At 51.0% G+C, this 16,530-nt stretch overlaps 6 protein-coding genes across 6 annotated transcripts; 4 read left to right on the plus strand and 2 right to left on the minus strand.

Annotated features, from left to right (window-relative positions):
• Positions 1-635: 635 nt before the first annotated feature.
• On the minus strand, positions 636-6,379 carry BDV14DRAFT_192262 (serine/threonine protein kinase; the record flags this gene model as incomplete). Its single annotated transcript, XM_073771608.1, has 10 exons — positions 636-745; positions 857-2,989; positions 3,042-3,189; positions 3,247-3,364; position 3,544; positions 4,954-5,034; positions 5,096-5,204; positions 5,261-5,628; positions 5,682-5,756; positions 5,851-6,379. 10 exons carry the CDS (start codon positions 6,377-6,379, stop codon positions 636-638), a joined length of 3,672 nt encoding a protein of 1,223 aa, XP_073624398.1.
• A 223-nt stretch (positions 6,380-6,602) lies between these two features.
• BDV14DRAFT_124407 (uncharacterized protein) lies at positions 6,603-7,615 on the plus strand. The gene is made up of 3 exons (XM_073765963.1): positions 6,603-6,840; positions 6,913-7,350; positions 7,414-7,615. Exons 1-3 carry the CDS (start codon positions 6,703-6,705, stop codon positions 7,483-7,485), a joined length of 648 nt encoding a protein of 215 aa, XP_073624399.1. The 5' UTR covers positions 6,603-6,702; the 3' UTR covers positions 7,486-7,615.
• A 123-nt stretch (positions 7,616-7,738) lies between these two features.
• BDV14DRAFT_203768 (CFEM domain-containing protein) lies at positions 7,739-8,521 on the minus strand (the record flags this gene model as incomplete). Its single annotated transcript, XM_073774357.1, has 3 exons — positions 7,739-8,106; positions 8,216-8,348; positions 8,435-8,521. 3 exons carry the CDS (start codon positions 8,519-8,521, stop codon positions 7,739-7,741), a joined length of 588 nt encoding a protein of 195 aa, XP_073624400.1.
• A 1,587-nt stretch (positions 8,522-10,108) lies between these two features.
• BDV14DRAFT_203769 (putative MFS transporter) lies at positions 10,109-12,088 on the plus strand (the record flags this gene model as incomplete). Its single annotated transcript, XM_073774358.1, has 6 exons — positions 10,109-10,151; positions 10,221-10,357; positions 10,422-11,285; positions 11,333-11,741; positions 11,793-11,960; positions 12,018-12,088. 6 exons carry the CDS (start codon positions 10,109-10,111, stop codon positions 12,086-12,088), a joined length of 1,692 nt encoding a protein of 563 aa, XP_073624401.1.
• A 200-nt stretch (positions 12,089-12,288) lies between these two features.
• On the plus strand, positions 12,289-15,617 carry BDV14DRAFT_180421 (uncharacterized protein). The gene is made up of 4 exons (XM_073769915.1): positions 12,289-12,914; positions 13,000-13,080; positions 13,170-14,447; positions 14,496-15,617. The coding sequence occupies exons 1-4, from the start codon at positions 12,842-12,844 to the stop codon at positions 15,305-15,307; spliced, it is 2,244 nt and encodes a 747-aa protein (XP_073624402.1). The 5' UTR covers positions 12,289-12,841; the 3' UTR covers positions 15,308-15,617.
• Positions 15,618-15,724: 107 nt separating this feature from the next.
• On the plus strand, positions 15,725-16,528 carry BDV14DRAFT_180422 (uncharacterized protein). Its single transcript, XM_073769916.1, has 3 exons — positions 15,725-15,965; positions 16,033-16,168; positions 16,250-16,528. The coding sequence occupies exons 1-3, from the start codon at positions 15,828-15,830 to the stop codon at positions 16,432-16,434; spliced, it is 459 nt and encodes a 152-aa protein (XP_073624403.1). The 5' UTR covers positions 15,725-15,827; the 3' UTR covers positions 16,435-16,528.
• The last annotated feature ends 2 nt before the right edge of the window (positions 16,529-16,530 follow it).

Below are 16,530 nucleotides of genomic sequence, written 5' to 3' on the forward strand. Positions count from 1 at the left end.
AATCTACTTTATTGCCCCAGAAACCTTGCCGCTTTAATCCTCTCCCATCTGCTCTTTCCCAAGATTTAATAAAAGCTTCACAACTACAAGGATCTTTCGTCGAAATGTTTCTGCTGTTCACTACCCAAGTTTTAAGATATTCGATATGAACAAGACAATGAAAAAGCGCAGTTCTAGATCTATGCAAACAATGGAAGACAGATGGATTGCTATAAACATCACCAATGCCTGTCATGGACCAGCCTTGGGGGCACGGCTTGCACACAGACTCGTCAACCAAAAGAAACGAGCCCCATATGTTGAGGTGAACGAAGCGCTAAGAACGGAATGAAACACAAAACACTAGGTAGTGCAATGGCCCGGATAGATCAGTACATCCAGAGTCTGATAATAGAGTACAAAAAGGAAAACAGAGGGTATATGACGACGTCGACGACTGCTGGCACAGTTCAAAAAACAAGAAGATGGAAGAAACGGCCAGCAAGCACGCCAAAATGTATGAGAAAAACCGGGCCCATTATCGTCCGTACGGTGCAGTTCATGAATGCAAAGGAAAACAGCCGCAAAAAGGGGTATATAGGTGCGTGCAAAGCGAATGACTAGTAATACCAAGTAGGTATTCGAAAAGGGTTGCTCTATTTCGCAGTCGAAGTTTCGTCAGCAGTGGGCTCCAAGCTGCGTTTCCCGGACACCACTGATTTTGGGGAGGCGTTCAACCCCATTTTGTCAGCAAAGCTCGATCCGACTATTGGGTCCATGGAAGTAGCCCTCAACGAGGAAGAACGCGGAGGCCGGAGTGGGCTAGAATCAAGATCAAGAGCCGGCTCAAGGACGGGCTGGCTGCGTCCAGAGAGACTGTCTGGATCTGGATGGTCAGAGCTGACCACGCCTGTGGGCGAGGCGGGTTCCTCTTCAGTTCCAGTGAAATGATCTACCTCCTCATATTCGTCTTCGGCGTCCTCTTCTTCCTCGATGATTTGACTTTTGCGCGTCGCTGGTCGCGAAGCTTTCAGTGACACATCTAATCTGGCTTCGCCTGTGGGGTCTCCCATACCGCTAGAAGCCATCAAGTTGGCCGTGTGAACCATTGGCCCCTTGAAGGTGGTTCGTTTTCGGCGGGCAAAGACGAGACTTGAGTGCGGCGAGTATAACATGGGTGTAGGTGCAGCTTCGTTGAACGATGAACTGCCAACACTCTCATTATCTTCAACCTCTCGGAACCCGTTGTTCGGGTTTCGAACTAGGCGAATGTTGGTGGGGAAGCGTGCAGATGCACCAGGAGTCGTGGGCAGCACTTTGACTGATGTATGCGGGGATTTCGATACTCGAGCGGTTGGTGTAGAAGCGGAACCGATGCTATTGGAGGATATAGAGGAGGCCTTCGAGCGCGAGTGACCGTGATGAATGCTTCGAATAGATGAGACGGAAGAGGAAGTCGACTTGCGGCCTCGTAAACCGACTGACGACCGTCGATAGGAGCCTCTTGGAGTGATCGGAGATGGTGACAATGAGTTTCGATGGCTCGCATTGGTACTCAATGGTCTGGGCTGTCGTGGATAAGAGTGGCGTCGATGAGGATAGGAAGCGCTGCTAGGCGCCAGACTGCTTGCGTTTGAAGCGCGTTTGATTTGAGTTGGTGTTACCAATTCAGTCGGCTGGCTGGAGGTCGAAGCGGCTATGACGGTCTTTTTCGTCCCTTCCTGTCCTTTCGCAGGACTCAATTTCTCAGAAAGAAACTTGCGAGACGATCCTCCTGAAGATTTGGGGTGAGGGGACTTGGCTCTCTTCGCAGACTCCACGAACCAGTGCTTCAGAGAGGCCAATTGACTGATGATCGGATACTGGCGCCTGCCGGTACGACGCCTGAAGATGCTGCCATGTTGTGCCAGCTCCGGTTGCGATGCGCTGACATGTAATGTGCTGGGGCGTGATCTTCTTCGGTCTTTGGGAGGTGGTGCTGGAGGGAGATGGCGAGTAGAGCTGTGGGAACGAATTGAATCTTTGTCAACTGGAGGAGGCGGTGGTGTTGCGAGTGGGGTTGTCTGTAGAGGTGGCTCTGGAAGAATTGGCAGTTCAGGAACAGCGAGCTGCGAGGGCAAGCTTCGACGGTTCCTCCGACCACGTTCAGGGTCCGGACCTGTTGCATGGCCCTCCTCATCCACTTCTACAAGGGCAGCCGAGATCTTCTCCAGACGACTGCTGGCCGCACTTAGGCGGCGGATATTCTTCGCCTCAGCGTCCCGCTCTCTTCGTTTCCTTTCCCTTTTGGCTTCCTTGCGTTGCTCCTTCTCAATCAAAAGTGCCCACCAACCGGCCAGAGCGTCACAGCGCTGAGCAAGAACACTATCCACAACCTCATCGACGTTGATTCCTGCACTCTTCATCCTCTGCAGGGTGGTCCTCTCCAAGGCTGTCGAAAAAGGCGGCGGCCGAGGCAGCTTCAGAATCGCCAATTGCTCTGAAGCATTCTCTGAAAAGAATGGATGGCCTAGAATATCGCTCAAGCTAGGTCGAAGAAGAGGTCGTTTCGACAGAAGCAGGTTGATGAGTGCTTTGGCATCGTCGGGAAACTTGTCATTGTATTTCGGCTCCTCAGTCAAGATCCGCGCTTTGGTAACCTGGTCATCGTCGTCGTCAAAAGGAAGTTCCCCTGCGATGAGCGCATAGAGAATGATTCCCAAGCTCCACACATCCACCTTTTCTCCAGCATATTTCTCGGCCTTCAGCATCTCGGGAGCGCTGTAACATACGGTACCGCAGAATGTCTGGAGATAGCTTGATTTGCCCTCATATTCCCTGGTGAACCCAAAGTCGCAGAGCTTCACGTTCTCGTGCTTGTCCAGTAGGATATTCTCTAGCTTGAGGTCTCGGTGAACGCATGACTTGCTGTGGACGTACGATACGGCGCCAACAAGCTGGGTGAATATTTTCTTGACCTTGTCAATCGGTAGCGGGCCATTACGAAGGAGGTAATTGTACAGTTCGTCACCTAGCCGATGTCAGATTTCTCAACCATTAAGTCGCCACGTTGTGGGTCATACCAGGGCAGTATTCGAGGACCAACCAAACGAGCTTCTCAGTTACTATAACTTCGTACAGACGCGCGATATGGGGATGTAGGAATTGGCGATGGTGATGAATCTCTCGTGCTAGGTTGGTATCCTCCTTGTCCGATGACTTGAGCACGACCTAGACGTTATCAGCGACGAGTTCCGACAGAGTAGTGGATCCAATGCAATAGCGCACCTTTGAGTGGTTCGTAAGCTTATGTGAAGCGAGGTAGACCTTGCCAAAAGAACCCTTTCCAATCAATCGCCCTAGAGTGTAGTTTCCGACATGTTTGAGGTCTTTCGATGAGAACTCCCTGTACGGTAGAAATGATGGTCAGACATGATCCTGTGACGGCGGCGCAGGGATGAAGGATAGGTATGCCCTTACTTGAGCAACTCATTGTAAGACTGAGCAAGCTTTTCCTTCTGCTTCTGGGCTTGAACCTCCGCTCTCGTTCTAGGAGGCGGCATGTGTCTCGAGAACTCCGCCTACCCTGAGGAAGTCCGCGGAGTGGGATATGTCTAGTGTTTGTGACAGTATTGTCTCACCGGTCGATTGCGAGTGCTGTGCGGTTGCCATTCAACGACAGAGAAAGGACACGAATAGGAAAACGTGCTGGAGAGAGCGGGAGGATGTTCGAAGGGAAAGAGTGTCAACCGAAGGCTAATTCTGTAACTCGAACGGCGAAGGCGATCAAACGGTCGTGGAACGCAGAAGGGCAAGGAGTGAAGCGATATCAACGGCTCGGACAAAGACCATGAAATGAATTATCCGTAGCGGTCAAATTCGACGAGTGACTTGACAGAGAATGAGGTCGGGGTTGTTGCCGGCGCAGGATGACTTTTTTCGCGGAACCCGTGGAATGGGGAACAACAGGCCCAGGATCAGGAACCAACGCGGGTGGCGGGAGGCGAGAGGTACAGATGATGTAACTTGATCGGCCCAGCGCAGGGGATGGATATATTAAGAATCATACAATAAAAAAAAGCCCGATGGTTGAATCGAAGGTAAGGAGAGACAAAAAGTGTGAGGAAGGACAGTTTGGAGCTCCGAGCGGACTGAGGGGAAGAAGATGAACGGGCCTCACTCAGCTGTTGCTAGCTACTAACTAATTTATTTGACTTGGTAACGTTTAATGACCGGCGACGACATCAAACCAAGATTACTCTAATTTAACCATTGTTTTCTAGATTGGCGGAAAACGTGGGCCGTGGCCCGTTTCTGTCATCGTTTGATTAAGTTTACGATCTATGAAGCTATGCGACAAAACGGCTTGGATCTTCTTATCGGAGCTCTGAGCTGCACAGGCGAATAGTCTGCCATCAAGCTATGCATATATTGTACCAGAGCGTCGCCTAGAAGGCTAGGAGCAATATACGACAGCGATAGAGAATAGGAGAGCACTGCCTTTGTCCTTCCCGTGGTGGATTCAACCCCTGAATCGACGGCGTGCAAGTGCTTCAAATTTAGCAGCGGGCGTTGATGACATATGTCGCTAGCCCTCACTAGTCTGCCGCCAGTGGACGGGTGGTCAGGTTTTGGCGATACCAGCAGGCTTCCTGGGTGTCCCAGCGCCAGGGTTGAATTTGATTGGTTTGCTTGTTGATCGTATGCGATGATTGCATCACAACCCAGGTTATGTAGTTTACGCAGATAGCCGATGTGGAGGTCGTCAGCTTGGACTCTTGGACTTGGAGCCTTGGTACTAGAGTCGATCCTTTGCCTTCTCGAACACACTTCGAATCGCAAACCAAGCGCCCATTGGATGCTTCACTCGATCAAAAAAAGTTCGGGGTATAGTAAAGCTTATTAAAGCTCCATTAGATCTTTCTTTAGCAGATCATTGCGTCTCCTTCCACCATGGCAGGGTATGCATATGTTGGAGCGTCCGACGCGTAGCACAAAGCGCAGGATCAATACTGTCCAATCCCTGCTCTCCTTGGATGGCCAGTGAGACCATTCCAAAATATGAGTGTAGGAGGTCTGGCGCAATATCCGTTAGAGGTCATGATTCACGAGTAAAGCCATATTGTTGTCTGCTCACCTGGTAGCTCTCCCACGCCTTTTCCGAAGCCTCCAACGAAATGCTGTGTTTTCTGTAGCAAGTATCGCCGATTTCCGTCTGCGTCAATCATTGACAGTTTGCCCAGCATCTGTAAGTCCGCGTTAGCTAACTCTTGCATAAAAGACTGTCTCCAACAATACTTACATCTAGAGCAGCACCGTTCCAGAACGAATAGCAAGTGTCCGCATACTTATTGCACCGCCCGTTGAAGCCAGCCCACTGCAGGACCTCTTCGCCAGGCGACTGAATCGCAGGAAGTGTGTTGATGCCCTCTTCTAGGTTGAGTTTGTCCACGGCCTTTGAAAGATCTTTGTCCTCCTTGCCTGCTGCGACATCCTCATCCTCGTCCTCTTCGTCCTCTTCGCCTAGCTCATATGTTTGTCTAGCTACCAGCCAGCGGACAAGCGATTCAAATTGTGGAGAGCCTGGCGAGATGAGCGGCGGTCGTTTCGAGTCGTTGCACGAGCGATCCAGAAACATCAAGGTGTTAATCGCGCAGTATGTATGCCCGGCTAGAATTCTGTCAGTAAGCAGTGCCATCTTGACGAGCCAAGCGTGAACGTACAGTGCGCTTCGCAAAACGGCCCTTCTCCCATGCCACCGTCGTAGGCCTGTATATTTTCCATAAGCATTCTCGCCACTTGAATATTCAGGAACATCCAGACTTACTTGACAAGACTCGATGAAAGCCACCAGCCTATCCACATCTATATCCTCCACCCCAACATTCAAACCAGCCCCCCTCTTCCCCCGCAGTATGAACCTCGTCCCAGCAGCAAAGCAACAAAACCTTAGATCCCCACCCCCCTCAATCTTTCCCACCGGCCCAAGTACCTCCCCAAAGCTCCCATTTTCCCGCTGCATTTTGGGCAACCAAGCGAGACACTCTGTCCTCTTCACCCTTGACAAATCATCACCCAGCATTAGCAGTATAACCAGCGCAAAGAAAGTAGAGGGGACATTTGCCGGGTCCCAGGCTTCATTTTCGCGCGTCCGGTTTTCAATCCCAAAGTCTGTCCCTGTGAATCCGCGGAACCCGCCTGAGGGGACCTGGCAGTGGTAGATCCATTCTATGTAGCCTTGTCGTTCTTCGGGGGTGGTTTTGTCGTGGAGGGCGCCGAGGAGGTCAAGACCGGCGACGGTAAAGAAGGCTAGTAGGATGCGGTTTGAGTCGTTGGATGTGTAGAGGTGTGGAAGGAAGGTTTTGAGGCAGCGTAGGAAATAAGTTATATGGCGTTCTCTTGTAAACTTGGGTTCTGACATGGCGGGCTGGAGTCTCGAAGCGATGAGCTCTCGTACGAGACCTTAACTTCAAAGGAGTAGGTAAGTCAAGTCTCTATAAGTGCCTTGAATTCTCAGCACAATGTCTATAATCTGTTTGTTGTGTCCCTCTTCTCTGCGGATGTTGAATTTGGAGAAGCTCTCGACCCCACATAGCTCAGGTTATCTCCGACGGGGAGCAGAAAAAAAGGCACCGACGGGCTCCGAGAGCTGCAGCTCCATCTCACCATTACAATTACGACCGACACCAGACAACTTTGACTTCTCTTCAATTGTCGACCTTGAACTGATTACATTCGCCCACAATGGGCTTTCTATCTTCCAAGACCCTCATCAAGGGCCATGCGCTCTTTCTATTCACCCTTGCCGTTTACCTTACCAAATCCCCCGAGGTCATTACAGAGAGCGATGTTGTCTTTGTATTTGGGGAGTTTTTACAGCTCGTATGGTCCCCTGTTTCTCCATTCCTACCCGAAGGGACAAGAATAAGGTTGCTAACTGTATCTTTTGTTTAGGACTCCTCCGCAGCTTCATCGTTCTCCCGCCCTCAATCCCCCTTCGCAATGTGCGGCATCCTCCTCATCGCCGACGCCCTGATAGACCTCATCCTCGTCACCAAAATCCCACACATAAACGAGATCCTCGCAATGGCCGAAGCTGCACGCTCAGAAGCCCCCGGTGCCGTGAACGGGCTGTCGAGAATGCGTACAAACCCCTTTATTGCACGGCTGGCAACGCTCTACTCGGAAATCTGGACGCTGCTGTCAATCAGTCGGTTCTGTCTGTTCTTTGCGGTTTCGTTCTTTATTTATCAGAGTAAACCGGATGCCTGGGGTGGGAAGGGGACTAGTTTTGGAGGTGCGGATGCGGACGGGGCAGTCTCGGGGTTGGAGCACTTGAAGAATAGGGTGGTTTTCACGTATGGATTTATGGAAATGATGTTTTGGTTCTGGGTATGTGGTCTTGTGTTTGACTATCTATCCATTCGGTTTATTTGGCTAACGTCTAATTTTTAGGTATACATCACGCTGCGAGAAGAGAGGCAGGAGGTTGGGACGCGATTCGCTGAGCGGGAGCGTGATCAATAGGCTTGGACCTCTTTGAAAAGATATATCAAGACCCGATTATTTCATACTTAGTAGACGGTATACTTGGACTGCTCATTACAATTACATTGCCTCCTTACATTACATCGTGTCTCTTCTTGCTCTTGGCAGAAGTAGAACCTAAAATACAGTGCAGTACATCATTTGATCTCAACATTTGAGAAGAGATTCGTCATTTGAGCATGACGATTTTGGAATGAAGAACCATCATTCCTAGACAAGCAAGCTTTGTCGCTCACATCATGAATGCAACGCCAGCAACAATGCCAGCAAGGACACCGACCTCTTTGCCGCGACGAGGGGCTGCGCCATCGGTTTCCTCAGGCTCAGCCGGGGACTCAGAAGGAGACTCAGACGAGGTTGAAGTCTCAGCCTGGCTACTAGTACGAGTCGAGGTCTCACTGGTGGTAGTGGTGGCCTCAGTGGAAGTTTCATCAGCATTAGAGGTGGTGGTCGCGGGCTCATTGGACCCGGTGGTAGTAGCAGTGGTCTCGGAGTTGGTACCAGTAGTGGTGGTGGTCGAATCGCCGGCACAGGTGGCAGTCTGGGGGAGATCAGAGACTCCGGCACCGCCGCAAATACCATTGGCAAAGTCAAGAGTCGCTGCGGAAATCCTTCAATTAGCTAAATTCGGCAAAGAAAAGCACACACGCAATTGACCAAAACTGCCAGCCAAGAAGAAAGAACACTTAAAGGTAAACCTTCAACCTACCTTCCTGGTCCTGCTGCTCGCAAGCTGTGGAAACACAACAAGCTATGTCCTCAACGAAAGACCTCGAGGCACAGATGCATTCGACGTCAATCAGACCGCATTCCTCAGGAATGGATCCAGTGGCACAGTCTTGCTAAACTTGTGTTAGAGATTCATAGTTTCTTGCCTTGCTTGTGCCAGGTTCCGCCATATATTGAAGTGCAAATGAGAGAGACTTACAGCGCATGCCGGAAGGCCATCGAGACCCTGAGCAGCAGCGAAGCTCAGGACAGCGGCCAGAGTCAGGGCAAGAGACTGAAGCTTCATGATTGCTTGGTCAAGAAGCAATTGAGATGACAGAAGGAGTATTGAAGTGTGTTCAACAAGATATGAAAGATGCACTGTCAATGGATGAGAAGGATGATGAGGGGTAGAGAGGGAAAGTGAGAGAAGGGGGGGGGGAAGAAAGAAAGAACAGGAAGACCTGGGTTTTGGGAGCAACACAGACTGGTCTCGAATAGGTAAGTATCCTTGCTGGCCTTGAATCCCCGCTTACCTCGAGCTTTTGGGGGTATGGCTCAGGAACCACTGTCTCTCGATCGTCGGTATACATCTACAAAAAGCCAGGGACTCCTTTTATTCTTCAGGTACAGCACAGTATACAACCTCTTACAGTATAAAGTCCTTGCTTTTTCCTTACTTCCCGTTGCCTAAGCTTGGGATGCCGTCTCACTCTCCGCGTGGTTACACAGTGCAGTGCTCGAGGATGCGAGGAAGGGCCCAGTGCCTTTGAGTACAATAAGCCTACATGAAGTTCCAAAACCAAAACCAAGAACGCAGCAAGTCACTGTCTTGTACAAAGCAGTATACCTGCAAAGCCAGCTGTCAGCCTTCAAGAAGTCATGGATGGCCGAAATGTCAGAGTATGACAATGATGAAACCTCTCAACGCTTGGGCCTATCAACCACTGAAAGGTGAGTATCTGAAAATCTGGAGGTAAAGTACCATCAAGCGAGGGGACTTCAACATGCAACTGCAACTAGGGACCTCCAACGAAAGGATGGTGATAGAGGTTAGTGGTTCTTAGCACTGCGCCCCCATCCCTGCAAGGTACAACTGCTGCCACATGATTTAGCGGGAACAACATCTCCGCCGGCTCTGAACCTTTACAAGCCTCGGCTCGAAAGCAAAACCACCCTTCTCAAGAGCGAGGGGCAAGAGTTCTTAAGACTTGCTTGGCGGTCTGCATACTGCTATGGTTGGACATGTACCCCTCAGGACGGAATTCCCTCGCCATCCCTAGACTTTCTGACTCAGGGCCGAGACGTCGACCGTAGAGGAACGGCCTTTGCATACAGGCATTGTTCAAGATAGAAGTCGACGGCTGAAATAGTTAAGAGGTGTGATCGTGATTGTCTGGATGAAGAGCAGTCTGTCAAAGTTTATGTGCAGACGCCGTTTAGACACCCCTTCCTGCTTCAAGCCCTGTAAAGTCGACTGGGGTTCTGAGCTCCACTAAGTAGGTACTTAGGTAGTAGACACTGAAATCACAAGACCAGGCGCAACGGCTCAAACTGTGTCGAATCATCTCCGCATCTCTGGCAACCCCGTGGATCTCACAACTATCTTGCCGGCGAGAAGCTGGACCTGGAAACCTTGAACATCCTTGCTTTCTGCTGCGTCATCTGAATCGGCTGAATGTTCCACTCTTACCTACCAGGTAGCTATCTCCAGCGCACTCCCACTTGTTTCGATAACACAAGTATTAAGCAAGGCCCCCAGCTAACGTGGGTTATTCATGTCTATTGCAGCTTGATATGAATGCCAAACCTAGCCTCATAGCTAAACCGACCAAAACACCAGTCTTGCTGAGGGCAAATAAGAGAACTGCAGGCAGCGGTCCCGACCGTCGAGATGGGGTTGGGCATTGTAGACGTGAAGAATAAACAGGTCCCAGGTAAACTATCGATCAAGTGAGACGACGTCTTTTATCTCCCGCCGCTAACAGCATGGTATATCTGACCAGGTACCGTCGATATCCTCGAGGATGAACGCTCCGAAGAACAGTTTTCCACCTACTACTCGAATCTGAAGTACGATCGATCCGGACCAGACCCTATACTTCTTGTTCCACAACCGAGCGATGACCCGAACGACCCACTGGTACGTCTGGAAGCTCGCAACAGATTAAGAGTTCAGTATCACTGACCATAACTCTATGCGGTAGAACTGGCCGCTCTGGAAGCGTGACTTGACCCTTTTCTCTCTCTCTCTCGTTGCCGTCCTCTGCGCCACTACCAGCTCCGTCATGGCTGCGGGAACGGTTGCCCTGTCACGGTACTTTAGAAAAAGCTTCATGTCCATCGCCTTGCTCACTGGATATCATCTTTGTGGTACGGGGATTGCGGGCATCCTTATCGTACCGACTGCTCGAGTATGGGGTAAACGTCATCTATTCGTTCTTGGACACATTCTCATGGTCATAAGCTGCGCCTGGGCAGGTGGCAGTGGAAAGAACTACCACAGTCTTCTGTGGGCTCGGATTTTTCAGGGCGTTGCTTTGGCTCCATTCGAGGCTTTGACGAATGCCGTGGTCGACGATCTGTTCTATGTCCACCAACGCGGCAAGAGGATGGCCTTGTCTAACGTTGCAGTATTTGGGGCTGCCTTTTTGACACCGGTTGCAGCAGGTAAGATCACGAAGACAATGGGTTGGAATTGGACATTTTACTTCATCGCAATCTTCGCAGCGGCAGCTTTGCCCCTCACCATCTTCTTGGTACCAGAAACAGCCTTCAAGCGTCCAAATTATTTGGAGCTACATTATGAATCCGTTCAAGGTCGGGCAGAGAAAGGACAGCAAAATGAACACACGAGACCCGGCGACCAGGAAAAGCACAATCAACCTTCTGCCAGCAATGGAGAGTCTTCACTTGATATCACAAGTGACGATACAAGGCCAACCGAGATACCTGCCAAAGCATCATATTTCCAGACTCTGAAGCTGTTCAACGGAAGAAAGACGGATGAGCACTGGTGGAAGCTCCTCCTGCGTCCATTCCCGCTATTCCTTCATCCCGCAGTTCTCTGGGTAAGACTTTGAGGCTCCTTGCATAGAGTTCGACACTGACTCAATAGGCCTGTCTGATTCAAGGGGTCATCATCGGCTGGACAGTCTTCATTGGCGTTACCCTCGCCGCGATCTTTATGAGCGGTCCGCTCTGGTTCAACGAGGACAAGACTGGATACATGTATGCGGGTGCCTTTATCGGCGCTATGGTGGGGCTCGTTTTGTCAGGGCTGCTGTCTGACTTCATGAACCATACTATGATCAGACTGAATAGAGGGAGATACGAGCCAGAATTCCGCATCCTCCTTGTCATCTTTCAGTTGATTTTCTGTGGCATTGGGATGTATGGCTTTGGTATAACCGCCAACAACGCTGCACACTATGGCTGGCTACCACCGGACATATTCTTCGGTTGTGTTGTTGTAGGGATGGTCATGGGGGCTGTCGCCAGTGCTTTATATATCGTTGACGCACACCGTGAGTAGTTGTCGGTGACTCGGCAAAAGGCAAGGTGCTAATCCGCAACAGGTGAAATTGTTATCGAAGCCTTCACATGCATGCTGATATTCAAAAATATCTTCAGCTTCGTGTTGACCTTCTATACGTATGACTGGCTTGTGGAGTCATACGTTCGAAAGCCGTTTATGGCGATTTCGAGCATTCAGGTGGCCATCTGCGTGCTAAGTATTCCCATGTGTATGTTTTTGAATGATCGATGTCCAAAGATTCTGTCGCTGACCTGATATTATACAGATATCTTTGGGAAATGGAACCGATCGTTTTTCTCTCGATACGACATTTTGAAGATGCTGAGGCTGCGGTAATATTCCCGGCAAGGAGTGGGTCATAGAGAATGGGGCGCTGTTCCAAATCGCATATTGTTGGTGCCTAAGCACATTTAATAATAATGCTAATATGATCGCCAAGGATTACCGAAGATGTTTAGAGACTGTCTCTTAGCTTAAACTGTTGAGGAATCATGGAACGAAGGAGTCGCAAGATTTAGAGCGACGAATTAATTAAATAATGCAGTGGATCTATGATCTCGACCAACAGCGCACGAACTACCCACCTAGGCAAAAGATAAGCTTAGATCGCGATCGAACACGTTCATCCCTGGCACACCCAAAATCTTGCCCACTTCATGATGAACGAAAGGGTGAGGCTGGGAAGACGGAAACGGCAGTGCGGAATGCTGGCTATCTGTCAGGCCACTTGGACCGAAAGTCCCAAGAAACGGCGCATCCTCAGGTTCCCTCGACTCTTTCAGCGTTCATGACATCAAGAACCCGACCGACGTAGTGTTGGATTGAGTTCAGCCGCTGATTTGGTCGTCGTTAGCCCAAGCAGCCCATCCGCCGATCGCCGCACTGGTTCTTCTGTGATTCAGTCTGCAACCTCCCTGAAAGCACTACGTCACCGTCCCCAGTCGCTCGCTTGCTTTGACTTTGGGCCAACCACTGTTCTCTAACATCATCTTGCCCCCTCCCTTTTATTCCTATCGTCGTCCGCTCTTTCGTGCTTCGCTCAGGCATGATTGTCTCACTTGCGACGCCAGTCACCCCCAGATCTCTACCATGGCAACCGTTGAGCACACCCCGAGCCAGCAGCGCATCCCGCGCTCCCGCTCCGCCCGGCTAGCGGATCAAGGTACGCTGTTCCTGCTTTAGTAGCTCCTACTACTATCAGCCCTGCAGCGATAAGGTAGCTAATCCATGTACTTTTATCAACATAGCTGCTACAGCCGCACTCTATGTTACTCATCCAGAGCGGAGCCTTTCTGTTCGTTCTCCATCTACGGAGCCCGAACCCTCCAGTGAGTAACCTTAGTTATCACACCCCCCGTCCGGCCACCGATCGATCGGGTGCAAAATCACTGGATACTAACACCACCTTCTTTTTTAGCTTTGGGCCCGTCTGGCTTCCGCCCGGGTCTTAGCAATGCATCGGCTGCAGCCGCCCTGCTCGCCCATGCACGGAAGCAGGAACCCGGCCTCAGGCGCGGTGCCTCCGCGTCGCACTCGCATACTGCCGATCGTCGACGAGCCGCCTCGCCAATTCACGTAGGCTATCCGTATCAAGCTGCGATGTCTGCTCTCAAGGATCAAAAGCCACCAACACCGACGACCTTTGCTAGCAGGCGGAGAGCCGACTCTGCACCGTCCGAGGCCGCGCGCCAAGGTGCAACAGCTAGACTTTCTATGGTCGAAAAGCCGGAGCAGGAGCATGATCCACTTGAGGACCTAGACAAATACATGAAAGCTAGTCGGATACAGAATGCGCATCTCAACCCGCAACTTTTTACTGCCACGCCGCCTGTTGCGCCTGAGGTTGAAGAACACCGGCGGAAGAGTATACTCGAGGCCGCTTCGTTGTCGATGGCGAAGGACATATACGGAGCCATGGAACGGCAAGAGACTGGACCCCCTGGCCGTGTTCGCTCGCGACGATCTGTTTCAGTCACCAAGCCAGAGTCACCGACGCTGCAGCGAGCGAGTACATTGGTCCTCAGCCAGGCACTGAACTTGCACGATGTTGCCCAAAAACGTGCTGAGGAGAGATTGGCCGGCTTGGAGGACGAACAAGCCAATTACCGAGATTATTACGGAGTCCAGCCGCCAGCTACACGATCCAGCCTCACCATCCGTAGACGCCGAGGATCTAATGAGACCGAAGTTGATGCCGAAAAGTCCAAAGAAATCCGAACACAAATGTCAGCGCTGCGATCCAGACTCAACGCTGTCGACCAGAAAAGGGAGAATGACCGCGCTTCTTTGCTAGAACTGGCGAGGAAGAACGTTGACGCTGCGATCCAGGACATGGACAAGCGTCTTCTCTCCGAAGGCCAGTCCGTGGCGATGCAGAGATACCTCGACGAAAAGGCAGCAGAGCATGCGCAGAAGGATCTCCAAGACATTGATGCGCAATATATTCTGGCAAACAAAGTTAACATCGGCGGCCGCAAGTACATTGAGATGTCTGATGTGGAGGATCTCGCACGTGCTCGGCTTCAACCTACCCTTGATGAAATTGACGAGAGAGCAGAGTCTTTGAGGGCTCGAGACATGGAGGCACGTCTCGATGCGGAGCAGAGGCAGCGTCTCGCCGGACTCGAGCGTGAGCGCGAAGCCGACATCAAAGCAGAGACAGACAAAGCAAAGGTAGAGGAGGAGCGTCAACAAGGTCAGTTCTTCACTCTAATGTCGGCGAGTTGATTACTAACTTTAGCAGAACTCGCAAAGCAGCAACAGCAAGAGCTCAAATCTAAGGAGGAAAAAGTCTGGCCGTGGAAGCGAAAGTCAAGGCAATTGCAGCATACTGACTCCGATGCGGACAAGACGCCCACGGAGCCTACAATGCAGGGTGCTAATGGCGTTACGACCGTTATCCAGGGCGGCGATGCTGCTACTGTCGAATCAGCCGCACAGGTCCAAACTGCGGAGACAGCCTCGCAAACAGATAGCGTCTCGAAGCGGGATTCAAAGTTCAAATCCTGGTTCAAGGATAAACTTGGCCGTCGTTCCACTATTTCTGCTCCCGCAAAGGAGACTAACGGGACAGCCGAGCAGACGACCGAACCATCCACAGAAGTAATCTCCGGTACCGAAGCAGCGGATGCAAGCACAGCAGAGGTCAGAGGAGGTGTGACGTATCCGACAGAAGAAACCGAACGCCGCTCTGAGAGCGCCTCGCGAGCATCACCACTTAGATCAAACCCCGTCACAGCGGACGACCTCCATCGCCGCGCCGAGAGCGGCTCTACCGCAAACACAGATAAGCCCGAGTGGCAGACGCCCATGGAATACATCACCACAGAACGTGACTCGCGCGAGATCATCGCGAAGAGCGAAAGCAGAAAGCAGCAGAAGGAAAAGGAGGATTCCGTCCACGAACTACCCAGCGAGTCAACCGAGAAAGCCAAGGACGAACCTGGAAGCTCCGCTGAACCACTCCCTGCGCCTCCCTCCATGGGCGAAGTCGTGAACAGACGGCGTGCCAGCAGCGGTACGGTCCGCGAGTCACGCTTCTCCGAGGACTTATAATGAACTTATCTTGTCGTCTTATTTGGTTCATGTTTTTCTTGCCATATATCACTGTTGTTCTGGTTCGATCTACATCTACGCTATGGTGGACGGGAGTCATGTCATTCGTTTAGAACAGGCGCTTGCACTTTACGGTTTCTTTTATTTTCTATCTAGGGCTCGGGCACATAGGGGGGTTGGTTGATTGGGAATGGGTCACCTGTTGGTCATATTGACATTTAATGCTTTACCTACTTGATCATACACGTGTCTAATGATATCACTGAATCTACTTTGTCAGTCAAGTCAATGCAAAATTAATTTCATCAGAGTATGCTTATTCAGTAGCTGAGCCGCAGGGAAAGGTTGGTTGAGAAGATTTCGTTACTCAAGCGCTGCCCTGCATTTTGCTGCGGCAGTGAATGCTGATTTAGTTGTGTTCTAGCCTTGTCCGCAGGTTGTGTTATACATTCTTCTTCCTCTTCTTCTCCCATCATCATCACACCTCCCTTATAACTCGATTGCTCCTATCCCAGACAAAATGCCTGCTACAAAGCCCTCCACTCAGATCATTTCCCAGGGAGCCCAAATGGCCAACACAGTTCTGGCAGAAGGTTCCAAGATTGTAATCGCATACGGCAAGCCAGCGCTTGAAGGATCGAAGATGGTAGCCTCCAAGGTATGTCTTCCTGCGTCACACTGACATTTCTATCTGGTAGTAATCCAAGCTGATGAAGACTGAAAAGACCGCGAAGTGGGCAACCAATAACCCGACCCTAGCTGCAACAACAGTCTGCAGCGTTGCTGTCGTTGCTGCCCCGGGTCTAGTCGTCGCGCCAGTTCTATCGGTCCTGGGGTTTGGTTCTGGGGGTATTAAAGCCTGTACGTTTCCCTTCCGACATCTCATCTCGTTCCAGTCATGCATTTGGTGCTCCATCGCTAACTCTTGACTCCTCCGTCTAGACTCTCTCGCAGCCGGTGCACAGAGCGCTATGGGGAATGTCGCAGCGGGAAGTACGTTCGCCACGCTGCAGAGTGCAGCGGCTGGAGGGTATGGAATTGCGGCTGTGAATGGTGTTGCGCAGGTTGGTGGTGCGGTTGTTGGGGTTGGGAGTGCTGGGTTGAGGTGGGTTAGGGCGAAGTTATGATTTGAGTTGGCATATGGGCTGCTTGATTGGGATCTGTTTTCTGGATGGGAGTTTGTAGTCATAGGTGCGTACAGTCTCTTGGAGTGGTCCAAAGTA

Source organism: Aspergillus stella-maris (genome assembly GCF_047715825.1).
Source record: "Aspergillus stella-maris strain CBS 113639 unplaced genomic scaffold BDV14scaffold_64, whole genome shotgun sequence".
NCBI classification, from domain to species: domain Eukaryota; kingdom Fungi; phylum Ascomycota; class Eurotiomycetes; order Eurotiales; family Aspergillaceae; genus Aspergillus; species Aspergillus stella-maris.